Genomic DNA, 17,208 nt, shown 5'->3' on the forward strand with positions numbered 1-17,208 from the left:
ATGATAGTTCAGATGACAGTGATTTTAAAGTTGGAGATGCCTCAGGTAAATTTTTCTTTTTTTTTTCCCCTTTCCCAGCTTTCTGGAGTTGGGTTTATTTTTAGGAAAAAATGAAAATAAAAAATTAAAAAGTTCAAATGCTGATTTAAAGTAAAAGCACCTAAACTTCATTTATTTTGACCTTTTAGTTTCCCACATTTCCTCAAGATCTCCCCTCTCCTGTAGGCGGAACCCTGGAGAAGGGGGCGGGACCCGACCTGTCACCTCTCACTAGGTCCTATCACCGATTATGCTTTCATTGATACTTACTGATAATTAGGCAGAGAAGGACTTTCTCCAAAGATGCAAAAGGATTTCCTTTGTTCTGTACCTTAAAGTATATTTATGCTTACTTTATGGACAGAGAAAAAAGTCGAGAGGTAACCCGATGAAGAATACTATCTTAAGAGTAATGTTCAGATAGCCCTGCACAGGATGCTTCTCAATTCCTTGCACTTTCTGAGAATTTTGCTTTTTGTCTGTTAGCTCTCCTACTAGAAAAAAAAATTGACCAGAATAAAAATTGTACTTTAAATTATAGTAGGTGATGGACTTTGTGGGTTACATGTTTGCTCCTAATATGTAATTATATTAAAAACAATTGTAGGTCATGTATTCTTATTGTTCAAAAGTGGAAAACAAAAGTATGATTTTTTTTGTTTGTCTGTATAAAGTCTTAATTGAAGGATTTTGAGAAACAAACATGTTTCAGTGTTTTATATAAAAGTAATAGTGGACAAGCAGGGCATGTGGCACCGATTGTAATCCCAGCATTCCTGAGGCTGAGGCCAGAGGATCGCGATTTGCAGACAGCCTCAGCTACTTAGTCCCTCTGCAACTTAGTGAGACCCTGTTTCAAAATAAAGAATAAAAATATGTCAGGGGGTGTAGCTTGGAGGTCAAATGCTCCTGGGTTCCATCCCCAGACCTGCAAAAAAACAAATAAAAATAGAAGTGGACATATAAACAGTGCGCATTGTAATTCTCCTTTTAATAAAAATTTAACGGGAGAAATAAAAGTCTTTTCAGTTTCATCCCTTTAACAACTTTTTTTTTTTTCTTTTTTGGTGGTGTTGGGTACTTGCAACCCCACTAACAGTTTTTAAGTATTCTTCCAGAGAATTTGCTTTGCTTGCTTATTTGTTTTGCCCTTTTCCTCTAGTTTTCCTTTTATTTTATTTTTTCTACTAGGGATGGCAAGAAGGGATGAAATTAGTTGTGTTGTGTCATCATTAATTTCTTTTAATGGAATCAGCAAGCAGAATTTGCACTATGATTTACTGAGCACTTTTTGTTTGCAAATCTCATTTAACTTTTACAATAACTTAAGTGAAGGGAATAGTATTTTAGAGGTAACTGGGGTACTAGATTTAAAGAACTTGTATGAGGTCCTTCAGGCTGGAATGGGTTGAATTTGACTCCAAATTTTACAATTATTTTCATTACTTAGATCCCCAAATTGGATATAGGTAATCCTTAAACTAAAACTAGTTGGATGTTATAAATAGTAATTGAGTCCACCCCCAGCAATTAAAAGTTGATAAGTTTACCTTGGTTAACTATTTTTTAACCTTTGCTTCTCAGCTCCTTTTTCCCATTTACTTGAGTTTCTGATGTTTGATACTTTGCAAGAAGAAAAGAAAGGGAAGAGAAAGGGGGTACAAACTCAAATGTCTTAGTGAAGACCTTGACAGATGAGAATATACTTGGGTGGAGTATAATTTTGGTTTGTTAATGAGGTTGTAAATTGTGACAAAAATAGGTCTTAGAAGTTATGAATTTGTTGAATACTATTATGGAATAGTCTAAATCTTGTTTTAAGCATTTTAAAATTATTTCTGTGACATAAATCCTAATTTTGTAGATTTTTTTGTTTATTGAAGTCATTCGTGATATTTTTCTTTTCAAGGAATAAAACAGTCTAATGACACATATATAAACCACTTTATCAAAATAATTTATTATATCACACTAAGTAGTGTGATATTTGACCTTGTTAAATTATAGTCAGCGTTGAAGGGAACTGTTTATTTTATGTGAATAGTGATAGGGTGAGTTTTGTTAGGCTGATACATATATTTCCTAACAGCACTAAAATATATATACTTTCTGTTCCTTATTGTCATATAATATCTGGTCTGCTCATAGTTTACCTTCTTGGTCCCTGGGGAGTTTAAATTTGTGACTTTTTGAGGACAAAAATTTATTGTGTAGTTCTTAGTATATAATTATAGGATGGAAATTAGTGGAAAAATAATTTTGCTTAAAATAATAGGCAACAGAAATAAAATTTTATTTTCCCATTTTGATTTAGGTACATTGGGATTTCTCATAGCTGAGATTTTATCTTACTCTAGTTCTTTAGATTATTAGTATATCCTCTTTGAATCCTTTTATTCTTTGCCTGAGTTATATTTAATTGGATTCTTATAGAAAATAAACCATTAGAGAGCCGGGCATGGTGATGCATGCTTGTAATCCCAGCATTTGGGAGGCTGAGACAGGAGGATCTCGGTTCACGGATAGCCTCAGCTACTAATTAGTGTGGCCCTTTGCAACTCAGTAAGACCCTGTTTCAAAATAAAGAATAAAAAATAGGGCTGAGGGTGGAGGTAGAATGCCCCTGAGTTCTATTTCCAGTATGGGGGAAAAAAAAAAGACATTAGATGTATAACTGATTTTCTTTTTTCGCAGTGCTGGAGATTGAACCCAAGGAAGGGTACTTTACTACTGAGCTAACCCACTAGCCCTTTTTGATTTTTATTTTGAGGCAGGGTCTTGTTAAGTTGCCAAGACTGGCTTTTAATTTGGAATCCTGCTTTATCTTCTTGAGAATAGCTAGGATTACTGGTATATACCACCATGCCCAGCCTATAATCGGTTTTGAAACATGTTGAAGTTGTGGAATCCCAACCCCACTCATAAATAGGAAGTTAAACTAGGAGTAGAGAAACAGTAGCTAAACATCTGTTCGATCATATAATTTTTCATGACCTCTTGAAATAACTTATTTAATGAACCACTGATTTCCTTAGAACTTAAAGTAATTAGATTAGTCAGCCTCAATTTACTCTTTTTTTTTTTTTTTTTTTTGGCAGTACTGGGGATGGAACCCAGGGGCATTCTACCTCCGAGCGACACCCCAGCCCTATTTTTTTTTAATTCTTTATTTTGAAAAAGGGTCTCACTAAGTAGCTGAGGCTGGCTGTGAACTGTGATCCACCTTCTCAGCTTCCCAAATGCTGGGATTACAAGCATGCACCACCACACCCATCTCAGTTTATTCTTCTTACTTTCACTTGAAATCTCAAATTCTGACTATAAATTTCTGTTCTATTAGGTTTTAAGAATAAATATTGAAAATATCAAAAGGTTATTAACACTCTTGCAGAAAAGCATAATTTTACTCATGTGCTTCTCAGAAGATAAAATAGAAAAAAATCAAATTTGCTAAAGAATGACCTGCCAATAAGATTGACAAGTGATTATTGACAAAGTTAATAATTAGGTCTCTACTTTTAGAACATTATGAAACAAAAAATATTTTATCTTTTATCTTTAATACGAAATCAGAGCTTTCTCAGTTTTGATTGAGAACAGTCAGTATATAATGTTTTAAAGGATTTCCTACTAAAACAGGATATATAGGTATTAGAATTATATTGATAAACCAATTGTGGTGGTGAAGGCATGTAATCTCAGGACTTGGGAGTCTGAGACAGGAGGATTACAGGTTCAGAGCCAGCCTTGGCAGCTTAGTAAGGCTCTCAAAAGACTAGTAAGATCCTCTTTCCCAATAAAGAAAAAAAAAAATTTGGCTGGAGGCATAGCTTGGAGGTAGAATGCCTCTATAGATTCAATCTCCAGTACCCCCCGTCCCCCCAAAAAAGAATTATAACCACCAGAAGAATCATATGTTGAAATGTTAGGTGGAACTATATAAAGGTATCAGTTTTGGGGTTGGAAGTTTTTAATCCAAGTACTTGGGAGGAAGATACAGGAGAATCATAGATTTAAGGCCAGTCTCAGCTGCCTAGTGAGGTCCTCTGAAACTTAATGAGACTCTTAAAGAATAAAAAATAGAGCCAGGTGTGGTGGTGCACATTGTAATCTCCACACTTGGGAGGCGGAGACAGGAGGATCGAGCAGGTTCGAAGCCAGTTGAGCTGGCTTAAGAGACCCTGTTTCCAAATAAAAAGTGTAAAATAGGTCTGGGAGTGTAGCCCTAGCCAGAAGGTAGGAAAAAAAAAAAGAATAAAAAATAGAACTGGGGGATGTAGCTTGGAAGTAGAATGACTTCAGTCCCCAGTACTGCAAAAAAAAAAAAAAAAAAAAAAAAAATCAGTTTTGAAGGTTTAAAATAGCTGATTATTAGCAATTTCCTGGTTCAGTCTAAAGTGGTTTTGATTTATACGACTTAGGTCTAGGACTGGGGATAGAATGAGACTCACATTTATGATCTACTATATAATTAGAATGTTTTTAGTGACATGTCATGTATTTTCATTATATCAAACAAACTAGCATTACTATGTCCTGGTTCCTTCCCTGTACCATGCCACCCAAAGTACTTTGACACCTAAAGTAAAATGGTTAACTTTAGATCTTGATCTATAGTTAGTTTAGATTACATATTGCCAGAAAATAATTTAACTGGAAGAGTCAGGTCGAGATTTTAGCAGTATTTTTTTTTTTTTTCCAGTATTTTGTGCTTACTCTGACTTTGGATAAGTGAATCAAGATATCTTCATTATCATCTGTAGTTTTGTTTAGCTTCACAACAAAATAGTAATCATGTTAGAATAACCAAATAAAATAATATACAATGGATGGTTGATTAGTTGTGTAGTTCAAATCTTTCAGAGGAGATGGGATTACTTTAGACTAGATTTATCTAGAACAATTTTATTGAGGAACTAAGAATTGAACTATGAATTTAAAGAGACAGATTTAGATAAACAGCAGCCTTTGTGAAGGAAACATTTAAAGGTATGGGAGTTTGGAAACCTCATTTGTATGGGACCTAGGACTGAGTGAAAGAATGGTAAAAGAGATAAGCCTGGAAAAGGGGAATGAGGTCAAATTAAGACCTTATGTGTCAGCTGAGGATTTCTTAGTCTTGGCTCTGTTGCCATTCTGTGTTCAATATGTCTGTTGTGAAGGCTTGTCCTGCACGACACACTGCTGTTCTACTAGATGCCAGTAGCATCTTTTCATCTTTTCTATTTGCCCTTCTGCTTGTGGCAACCATTGCCTTCTCCAGTGGCACCAGAGAGTAGCACATACCCTCTGAGGAAAAACTGCCCACCTGAAAATCACTGGATTAGATTTACCTAGCAAATGTAAGATGACATTGTAGGAACTAGCGTGAGAGGAGGTGAGTTGAATTGATAATTGGCTTTTTTCAAAAGATATACAGGATTAGTCAAAGATAGCTTCAACTGATAGTTCTGGATAAGCAATAGACTAGTATCTGTTATCTGTTGTATATATTTATCCCTATTGCACTGTTTCAATAAATAAATAACTTATGACACTAATCCCTATTGCACCCTATCAGAGAATAGAATAACTAAGGTTGATAGAATGGGTAAAAAAGAGGTTATTTATATTACAAAGTTAACATGAAACTTTCAATTGAAACGTAATTCTTTTATTGTTTAATATTTATCATGCGGAAAATTTAGTTATTGGGTATAATGGTACTGATGGTTGTTAAATTAATTTTATTATTGACTATGGTGAAAGGATTTTTTTTTTTTTTTTTGTGGTACTGGGGGTGGAACCCAGGGGCTTTTCTATCTCTGGGCTACACTGCCAGACCTATTTTATACTTTTTTATTTGGAAACAGGGTCTCACTAAGTGCTGAGAGTGTCACTCAGTAGCTGAGGCCGGCTTTGAACCTGTGTGATCCTCCTGTCTCAGCCTCCCAAGTGCGGGGATTACAAGCGTACGCCACCACGCCTGGATATGGTGAAGGGATTTTTGAAGGTTCATTTATTAAATTTTGTGACTGAAAAAATTCCTTAACTGTGTGGTATTTGAAATAGCTTTTGGTTGGAGAGATTCTGATGTACTATGTGTTTGAGAAAGGGTACCTTTTATTTAACTGAACAGAAAGTAAGATTTTAAAGTTTTTTAGTGTGAAAAGTTTATTGTAAACATGGAATTAACTCTGCTTTTATGCCTAACCTAGCTTTATTTAAAATGTCTAGCTCATATCTATTTAATTTTTTTAAAGATGTAGAAATAATTGATTTGGAATGTGGCACTGAATTGTTCTTCAATTTTGTAGTAATAGGCTTTTATTTTCTCCCTTGGAGTCTATAAAAATATAGACAAATACCTTATTTTTCTCAATATTACCCAGATATGCTTATAAATAAATACTGTTTATCCTTCAAGTGCATATGTACCAAAGAAAAGTGATGACTAATCAGATGAAGTTATTTTTCAGAGATCAGAGGAATATAGAATTTGATATATTTCTGGTCTTTACAGTTGGAGTATGAGTAATGTATTATATTTGATGAATGAAGGATTAGACAAGCCACTAGGATTAGGCTTTGTTTAAAAATTTCATATTAGTTTGACTACTGCATTAACGAATATAAAACGTTTAAATAAAAAATCCATTTGGGCATGATTATAAGACAAAAACAATAAATATATCAGTATTTATAATTAGAAATTTGTAAATTTCTAATTAGTTGGCATTGGCAATGACAAGCAAAAGAAAATCACAAAAATCCCTGACATTTTTTAAAATCTATCAGTAATAGCAAAGTTGGATTTGTTTCAACTTTGGTCAGATACCCATACTTCTGTGCCATTTAATTAATTTTGTTCCTACCATTAAGTTTTTATTGCTGAAAAGTAGAAGTGAAACTCTTTTCATTTTGTCTACATCTTCTTAGCCCTCTTAACTTTAGAATTATTTGTAGGGTGCTTTAGTATTCTTTAGTTAGTGTGTGTAAGAGACTCTTTTTTGCCTTTAAAATATTGATCCAACTCTTTATTTATTATTTACTAGGTCCTTATTTAAAATATCTAGAAATTCTGTTGTTTTTTTTTTTTACCAGATTTTTCCTCATAGGTTGGATTTAATTTTTGTGAGTAGTTTAAACAATCATAATTTTCTTAATGATTTGTAAAATTCTTGAACTGCAAAGAAGTCACTTGTTTGTGATTGATATTAGATCCACACTTTGAAATCTAAGAAGCTCAGAGATCCAAAAGTATTTATGAGGTTTGGCACAAACTTATTTGGTGGCAGAACCACAGTTTATGTGTTGTTTATTTCTCATACCTTGTGAATGTTTATGCTTTGTACTGCAGAAATCATGTATGTGATTATAGGGTAATGCCACAGATCTTATTGGAAATATATGGTGCATATACCATGCTACCCTTCTAAAATCTGCAGAATTCTGAATTTTGAAACATATCTGACTTTAAAGGTTTCAAATAGGGAATTGATAACTTGCATAATGTTGCTTGTCCTGTGCGAGATGGTTTAGGATGAATGATTTTTCAGAACATTCCTGAGTAAGCTGTGGATACTTACATGATTATATTGAGATTTATATTGATTTTATAGGGTTGAAAACACTTGTTAGGTTTTAGTTTTTATTTTTATGTAATTTAATTTACAGGATTTTTTTTTTTATTATCAGCCATTTGTACAGGACTTTGGAGGTGCTTTGGATACTTGTCCCTAATTATAGACAGATTTTTCCACCTTTAGTGCCCAGTTAACTATAGAGACTAAGGCAAGTTGAGTTCATAAAAATTCAGGTGGTGTGGAAACACTGACTTTCTTCACTAATTTATCATTATTGCTTTCTTGTTTATAGGTGCAAACACTCATTTCCCAGTAGAGTTTACTGTTGGTGGAAAATTCTGTTCCTCTTCTTTTTTCCACACTCCAATTTATCTTACTTTCAAATAGTTTAAATTTTTATTTGATTGAATGCGAAGATGATTAAAAGATTCCTGGGTGGTGCTGGATTGAGGACTTGGCTTCTTCGGGCAGGCAGGGAGAAACCTCATAGAAAGCTTATAAGTCTGTCCGAGCTCCTTAATGTCCACAGCCTATCCTTTTAGTAACTATTGTGGCTGCTCATTTCTAGGATGGATTCATTTCTTTATCAATATCTTCTATTATAGGGTCTGTAGTAGTTATTTCCTAGAATTTTTCAAGGTTTTGGTGACTTATTAATATGAGCAGTATTTTCATAAGAAGGAAAATTGTTAACTTCTCTTGCAGCTTCCATTTTCCATGTCATTGCTCTCTTTTTACCTGTGTACTTGATCTAAAGTTGATTTGGTAAATTAAAAATGCAGTAGAAGTTGCCTATTGTAAATATTTATGCTTATTTTGTTGAGTAAAAAGTAAAATAAATGAAATAGGATTTTTTTGGTCAGATTTATCTTGTTTTGGATGTGACACTTTCACTATTTTAAGTTTATAAATGGAAAAGGATTTTGTCTGTATGATATTATCATTAAGTTAAAATGAAGTGCTCAATTTATAAAAGTACATTGACTTTTAGAAAAAGTTTTTTTTACCAAGTATACTATGTAATATAAGACACAAAGTAGTGCTCCAAAGTATATTTTAATTTGCAGTCACATTAATTCATCTTCATTAGTGCTATATAGAACTAAAACCATTATATCAACTTCATTGATTTATTATCTAATCAGGTTGGGAATGTCTACCATTCTTTGACTTAAATTTGTTTATATTGTTTTGCAAGTTATTCACAAATTTTGGTGGTTTCATTTGTGTCAGCGTTGTGTGTGTGTGTGTGTATGTATATACATATGTGTGGTTTTTTTTTTCTCATATTTTCAACAGATTCTGAAGGGAGTGGTAATGGAAGTGAAGACCCTTCAAAAGACAGTGGAGAAGGTTCCTGTAGTGATTCTGAAGAAAATATTTTAGAGGAAGAACTGAATGAAGATATTAAAGTAAAAGAACAACTTAAAAGTTCTGTAGAGGAAGAAATACTGTCGTCCGATAAACCATTAATTAAAATGGAAAAGAAGGAGGAAGAAGAAAACGGAGACAGGCCTAGAAAGAAAAAGGAGAAAGACAAGGAAAAGGAAAAAGAGAAAGAAAAGGAGAAGGAAAAAGAAAAGGCAACAGTGTCTGATAATGTGGCTGCCTCTGCTGCAGCCCCCACCCCAGCCACAAGCCCTCCCGCTGTTAACACTTCCCCTCCTGCCCCCACCACGGCAGCCGCCACAGAGGAGCAAGTCAGTGAGCCAAAAAAGTGGAATCTTCGTCGAAACCGCCCACTTTTGGATTTTGTGTCCATGGAAGAGCTGAATGACATGGATGACTATGACAGTGAGGATGATAATGACTGGCGACCTACTGTAGTGAAGAGGAAAGGGAGGTCAGCATCTCAGAAAGAGGGGAGCGATGGAGACAATGAGGATGATGAAGATGAGGGAAGTGGGAGTGATGAAGATGAGAATGATGAGGGCAATGATGAAGACCACAGCAGCCCTGCTAGTGAAGGGGGCTGCAAGAAGAAGAAGAGTAAAGTTCTTAGCAGAAACAGTGCTGATGATGAGGAACTGACCAATGATAGCCTGACACTATCTCAAAGCAAGAGTAATGAGGTAGATCAACCCAATTTTTATGATATCTGTCTGTCTGGGGAAAAGGGAATTCTCTAAATCACTCTGCTCCTTATATTAAGTGGCCTCCTTGAAATCCTATATGGTAGTGGGAGTGAATGAGCCCTCTAAATGTAACGTTTATTCATTCATTTAGTCAATAAACCTTTATTGAGGCTTACCTACTCTTTGTCACCGTTCTCAAGGAGCTCACACTCTCCATCCTCAAGGAGAAATATTAGAGAAATATTTTTAAATCTATAGTCTTGGGAAATTATGCTAGTTTTCCTTTCCCCTTTTTATCCTCCCTTCCTCTTGTTCATAGGACTGCAGAATGGTGCTAAGTGGATTATGAAAACAAAGGTCACCTATTTTTTCAACTTTATTTTTTCCATATTCACATGGAAATGTAGGGCTTTCGAATATTTTAGAGCAGGGTGACAAATAGCTTAATTATCTCAAACTTTTAGAGATTTATTTTAAAATTTTGTTCTTTTGCCAGTTGTAGTACCCATCATCAGTATAGTCACCGAATCTTTGCTCTATATGTATGGGAGTAAAGATGAACTATGCTTGCATATATTTAATAAGTTCTTTCTGCAAAGAAATGAAAAAAAAAAAGCAAACATTTCTTTCATAAAACTACAGTAATGGCTCAGTTCTTCCACTTGAAGTTCTACTCCTGAAAGTTAGGTTTTTCCTTTGGGTCCAGAGATGCAACATTCAAGACTCTTCAGTCAAATACATTTGTGTCTCTGTCTGTGTGTTTATGTATATGTTTTTCTTCAAAAGAAAGATTTGAGTTGTTGTCTTACATGTAGATGTATTTGTTACATCGCATGTAGAACTATAATGATTAATTGTCATTTCTGTTAGTGTGTTTTTAGTCACCACAATTTACTTCTTTATTGAATACTTATATTTTGTTTTTTGTTTTTCATACCACGGAAGCAGCTTAAGCTGGAAGATTTTCCTTCTTATGCTTAATTTCTTCTTTCACATTTTTCTGCTTACAAGTGTTACATAGCAGTAATTATTTTAATTATGTTTCCTGTAAAATTTGGTGATTTTTCCTACCAAAACAATGTTTAGCAAGTTGTCAGGGATTATCAGTGAAGATAAAACTGCAGCTTATATGTAAATAGGTTAACTTCTAGGTTGCCCACTTTGCTATGAAGAGTGTTGCCTGCCTCCAGTGCCATCCTAATTCTTATCTTTAGGTAAAGGGAAATTGCTACGTGTAATATAGTATAGTATATTTTAATGATATAGCACAAGCTATTCCATGTACTAATGGTATTATAGGAAAACAGAAGTATGGAAGTCTAATTGCTAATATTTAATTTAGGCATGTATTTTGTTTATTTTATAATTTGATACTCATTCATTATCTACTCAGGAAATTACTTTTTTGAACATCTCTGTATTTTATTAGGCTGATAGGCACAAATGCACTCTAGCTAATTATCAAGGTAGTATGGATTAGATTTATGCTAAAGTATGTGGGACACTAGCATATGCTTAGAAAGTTGCCATGTAAAATCTATACATTATTTATTAATAACCTATGATTCATAGCATAATACTTGACAGGTTTTAGAATAACTTACTGTGATGCTTTAAAAGCCATATGTGTGCTATTTAGTTTTTTCCCCAGAGACTTTAGTGAATAATGGAACCATGTATGTTTAGAGTAGTAGTCCTGAAAGACATAGCAGGAATGAGATTCCCAAGCACTTCTGGGAAAAGTACCCTTGTAGAAAGTTAATTTCCCTCAGAATAACTTTCACCGAAATGCATGTAAGGTTTTTTTTTTTTTTATCTCTATGCCAGATGATTCTTATTCTATTTAAATTATGTCACTCAAACTAGATATAAAATATTTAGTATGCTAAATTTAAAATGAATCCATTTAGACCTAGCTATATTTCAAAGTTTTTTGTTAATATGATCTTGATTTTGTAAAAACATTGACTAAAGCTAATTCTTGTTGCATTGTGGCCAATTTTTGTGTCTTCATCTTTCTGATACCTTAGGTAGTTATAATTGCTAAATATTAATTTGATAGTAAATACATGATAGTAAATACATGATTATATTTGAAATTTTGTTTTTTTCCGCTCTTTAAGTTTTCAGATACGACTTTATAGAGATAGCTGAAAATGTATTTTTTAGAAATGCAAAATGGAATATTGTATTTAGTTTTTAAGTTGGCAAACTTTTTCTTAGTTACTATGTCAAATGCGTTTTTAGAGAAATGGTAGGCATCATTTGTAGGTAAATGATGTACTGATATTTTCACAATTTTGAGGTTTCTTAAGGGAATTTAACAGTTTTTTGAGCAGGCCCTTTTTATAACTATTTTTTCTTAATGCCTTAACATGCCTGTGTCACAGTCCTGAAATACTATGGAGGAGTAGTTTGCAAATGTTTTGGTCTCCAGACTCCATTTACACTCTTAAAATTTATTAATATTTATATATGTTAGATTTTTTGCTATTTACTATTTCAAATTAAAACTTAGAAATTTAAAAATATAAGACGGGCAGAAGCAAACAAGTTGTCAGATTGATGAGACTGTGTTCCTCTTCATGGAGCTTCTATAAAACTTTATTCACCCATGAGAGGAGAATGAGAAAGGCAGATATAACATATTAATATTATTATAAAGAGAGCCTTTACCTTGTAGACCCCCTAACAGAGATTCCTGGGTGACACTTTGAGGACTACTGGTGCCCATTTCTGGAAGGAAATGGGTACCAGTCCTTGTCAGTGGCCCGCTCCTTCCTTCCTTTCTTCCTTCCTTCCATCCTTCCTTCCTTTCTTCCTTCCCCCTTCCCACCCCTCCCTTTCTCCCTTCTTCCCTCCCTTCTTTCTTTCTTTCTTTTTGTATTTAGTGCAGTCTGAATTATCTCCTTGGAATATGGTTGTTTCCTTTTCATCCTTTTTTGAAGCTTTTTAAGTTCACTATGATTATTTTGCTTATTCTCTTGATTATCTTTAGAAGATGAAAGTTTTCTGAGGTAAGGGTTTTGAAGAGGGCAATATAGCATTTTCAGAAAACGGTTCTCATCTTTGAGTCTTTGAAACTAGAGTTTTGGATGAGAATATATGATCAAAAATCAAGCTGGGTGTGGTGCCACATGTTTGCAATCTCAGCCTAGGGAGGCTAAGACAGGATAAAAGTTCTAGGCCAGACCCAGCTACTTAGTGAGGCCCTCCACAACTTAGTGACACTGTTTCAAAATAAAATAATAAAAAATAGGGCTGAGGGTGTAGTTCTGAAGTAGAATGCCCCTGGGTTCAATCCCTAGCACCTCCCCCACCCACAAAAATCACATCAATAGAAAAATGGCAATTGTTTTGTTTTGCAAAAGGAAGAAAAGTTCTTTTCCTACTGAGAATATTTAGAATTGGAGACAGTTTGGATTTTGGATTATGTACTGTTTTATTAATGTAACCTTATATTCTTAGTGGAATTTTTTTTCATGAAAGGCTTTCTTAAATGGCAATTGTCACCTGATATTTGCTAATTAATTGTAAATGTGTTGTCAGAATTTTAAATCACTGCTTTTCTTTGGGATATCTCACATAATAATTAATTGCTAATTGCTTTTTCACATAATAAAACAAATAGGTTCCAAAATAAAGAGTATTTTTTTGGTAACATTATACAAGTATTATTTGAGAATAATAAATAATAATAAGATAATAAATAATAAAAGGTTAAGAATAAAAGGTTAATAATAATAAAAGGTTAAGAATTTAACCTTCTTTGGAAACTTTGAGGAAGAATTATTAGTCACAATGTTGGTATACTAATTTTTTTCATCTTTTTTTCTGTACATGAAGTATGCTGGAATTTTTTTTCATTAAACACAACATAAATTAGGGAAAATTTAGCCCATTGTACATATATCATCAACAATCATCTCTATGGACAGCATGTGTAAATGAACACTAAACATATTGTAGAGCCCTTGGAGAACACTGGGAAATAAAATTTTTGTAATTAAATTCTAAAAGGAAAATGAAGTTAAATAGCCATTGATTTATTACTGTAATGCCCCATTTTTTTATTTAGTATTATATTAGATTCCATTAAATTCTTCTATAATATTAGTCATTTTCAAAACTCACTTTACTGATTTTAATTTTTATGTGAAACCATATATATATATGGTACTGGGGTTCCTGGAAACCCTTCTACCTCCCATACATATTTTTTTAAATATATATTTTTATTTGGAAACAGGGTCTTTTAAGCCAGCACAGCTGGCTTTGAACCTGCGCGATCCTCCTGTCTCCACCTCCCAAGCATGGGGATTACAAGTGTGCGCCACCACGCCTGGCCTAAAACCATATTTTAAAATCTTGTGTTAAAAACTTTAGCATAACCATCTACTGTACAGACTTGAAAGAATACATGCTAACAAAATTTATAATAATTGGGTTTTATGTTCATTCCATCGTGAATGTACTTTATGTTAGATCTGTTAAAAAAAGCATAGATAATATTTTTCTTCTAAGAGAATGTGTTTGGATTTTTGAAGCCATATCTGGTAGCTGTTTGTTTAGGGTAATATTATTATAGGGTCTGGAAATACCCTATATTTCTAATAAGAGTTCCAAATGATTGGGACCTCAGGGCCAGAAATACCAGTTAATTTTGTTTTCTCGACCACTAAATCATAGTATATATATAGAAATTGGTGTAGAAATGTAATTTATACATTTACTGTTTTTCTGAGCAAAACAGGAAAACAGAGGAATTAGAACAACCGTGATGGTCGTTTTTCTCACTCATTGAAATTTACTAGTTTCCCTTATGGGAAACCATTTTTCTAGGGATGATTAACCAATGGAATTCCACCAGAGAAATATTGGCAGAATCCACTAATCCAAATAGCCTCCTAGTTATTAAACTCTGATTGTTCATTGGTGATTTTCCTAGTCTGTGGGTTTTTAAAACCTTGATATGATACCTCTCTTTTGGATTTACCATGGGGATTATATTTAAATTAGCAGTCTTACTGAGGCTTTGACCTGTTCTGTCGGACTCTGCTCCCCCAGTGTAGTAAACTCTCACTTTATGTTTCTCTTTTTGAGCCACCTAAAGAAGTGCACAGGAAAGGAGTGAGAGAATGAATGGCTATTGAGTGGAATGTGCCAGGCACATTCTTGCCTCATTTTGTTAATTCATGACAACCACGTGAGGTAGCTCTTGATCGTATCATCCTCATTTTACAGATGGAGAATGACAGCTTCTGTGGTTCAACAGCTATTAAGTGAGAGCTGGGACTGAAACCCAGGATGTTTTACTTTTAAGTGACATGCTATTACCATTGAAGTATGGCCAATATTATAACAATCTAGGTAGATTTCTGTTTGTTTACATTACCAAGGTTCTGTAAAACAGATGAACCCTCCTTTCCCATCCCTTCTTCCCTTCTCTCCTTCCCCTCTCCTCCTCTCACTCCTCTTCTCCCTTTTCTTTTTTTGTGGTACCTGCGGATTGAACTCAGAGGCATTCTACCTCCAAGCTAAATCCTCAGCCATTTTTATTTTTTGTTTTGAAACAGGGTCTTACTAGGTTACTGAGAGTCTTTCTACATTGCTGAGGCTGTCCTTAAACCAGAATTCCTCAGCCTCCCAAGTACCGAGATTACAGGAGTGCACCACAGTGCCCAGCTATGAATTTCTTTGAGTTTTTTCACCTTTATTTGTAAGCTATTTGTTAGCCCCAAATTATTTTGTTTCGTTTATAATAAACTTTGAGGTACTAGAATTCTCAAGAGAAATGAATACCTCCTTGTTGACTTTTGCATTCTTTACTGATTTTTATAGATCAGCTGTGATTTTAGATGCTATACACAAAATGTATTGAAAGAGTTATTGCGTCCTAAGTTGTTTTTAAGTGATATTTGCAAGTTGCTTTTGAATCGATGGCCCCAAATATTACCTTTGAATATTGGTGAAATTTAAATGAACATAAAAATATAAAATATTAATATGAAACAAAATATATTTAGTGATTTGTTTTTGAGTGTGGTTAGGTACATAAATGAAAATAATGTTAAGCTTACTCTACTAAATATGAAAAGAATCATTTTCTAATTACAGTTATAATTCAGAAGACTTAAGCAGACTATTTTCTGGGAATTTTATCTTATATTCATTTAATACATCATCCTTTCTCTCTTATATTATAACTTAGTAGTTACCTTTCTTACCAGTTTGCAGTACATAACTTAAGGGGACACTCTTTTTTTTTTTTTTTTTTTTTTGCAGTACTAGGGATGGAACCCAGGGACATTGTATTTCTGAGCTACACCTCCAGCTCTATTTTTTACTTTTTATTTTGAAACAGGGTCTCAATAAGTTGTGGAGGGCCTCACTAAGTAGCTGAGGCTGGCTGCAAACCACGGTTCTGCTGTCTCAGTCTCCCAAGTACTAGGTGTGTACCACCATGTCTGGCACCTACTCTTACTTGGAAAGTAACTAGTCAACTTCAGTCCTTTCTTAGATGATATGCAGATATGCCTATTTAGGCTTTCATTGATCTATCATCCAGTGATTTAATAATCTTGAAGCTTCTAAACTTGCCATATTTATGTAGTATAACCTATAATTCAGGCAAGATGCATTTTGGATTATATGTTTCTTGAACTTATTTCTTCCTGTTGTATATTTGTGTGTCTTGTCTTTCCTAGGTAAAAATCAATGCATACAAAGTGTAGGAATCATGTCTTACACTTTTAAAGTCATATACAGGATTAACAATTTGTAGATTAATTTGTAGATTAATTTTTCCTTTCTCCTAGTTTAAGGAACAAAGCAAAATGACAAATAAGATGATAAGTCATTTGCATACCTCTTTGGTTTCATAGAGAAGACAGTAATAGAACTTAGAAAGAAATGGAAAATTGAGAGGGTGCTTAGATAGTCCTTTGACAAAGAGGTAGACTCCCTAAATTACTCCTTTGAGTATTCAAAGGAATTACTCCTTTGAGTAATTCTCCATTACTCAAAGAATGGAGAATGTGGCATAAAAATAAAAAATATTAAAAATCATTTAAAATGAGAATTTTATGTACTAAAATACTTTTTAACTTAAATGTGGTTTCTGACATATTTTAATATTTTAATATTAGGACTCGCTGATTCTTGAGAAGAGTCAAAACTGGAGTTCTCAAAAAATGGACCATATTCTGATTTGCTGTGTTTGTCTTGGAGATAATAGTGAGGATGCTGATGAAATAATTCAGTGTGACAATTGTGGCATTACAGTCCATGAAGGTAATTTTGCTTTTTTTTCCTTTAAAAATGGCTGATTGAAAGTGTTTAAGTCAGCTCTTTTTGCATTTGTACTAATCAAAGGCTTTTCTACAGTAAGTCATGATGTTTCAAATTGAAATAATACTGAATCCTTGAGATGTAATGGGTATTATTTTTATGATTATCTTAATTTAGAATATGTTTTAAAATAATCACAATAGAAATATGGAAAATAGTATTTCTTAAAGGCCAGTATT

The 17,208-nt window shown here is 33.6% G+C and overlaps 1 protein-coding gene across 1 annotated transcript in view; it reads left to right on the top strand.

The window, feature by feature from the left end:
* The window catches only part of PHF14 (PHD finger protein 14), a gene marked incomplete at both ends in the record, with an annotated part of 210,215 nt that continues 193,007 nt past the window's right edge, over positions 1–17,208 (top strand). The window contains 2 exons of the mRNA XM_080701123.1: positions 1–45; positions 16,828–16,972. Coding sequence (XP_080557249.1) covers positions 1–45; positions 16,828–16,972 — 190 coding nt within the window. The remainder of the gene's footprint in view (positions 46–16,827; positions 16,973–17,208) is intronic.

The sequence above is a fragment of the Muscardinus avellanarius genome (assembly GCF_963383645.1).
Source record: "Muscardinus avellanarius genome assembly, chromosome: 9".
Classification (NCBI taxonomy): domain Eukaryota; kingdom Metazoa; phylum Chordata; class Mammalia; order Rodentia; family Gliridae; genus Muscardinus; species Muscardinus avellanarius.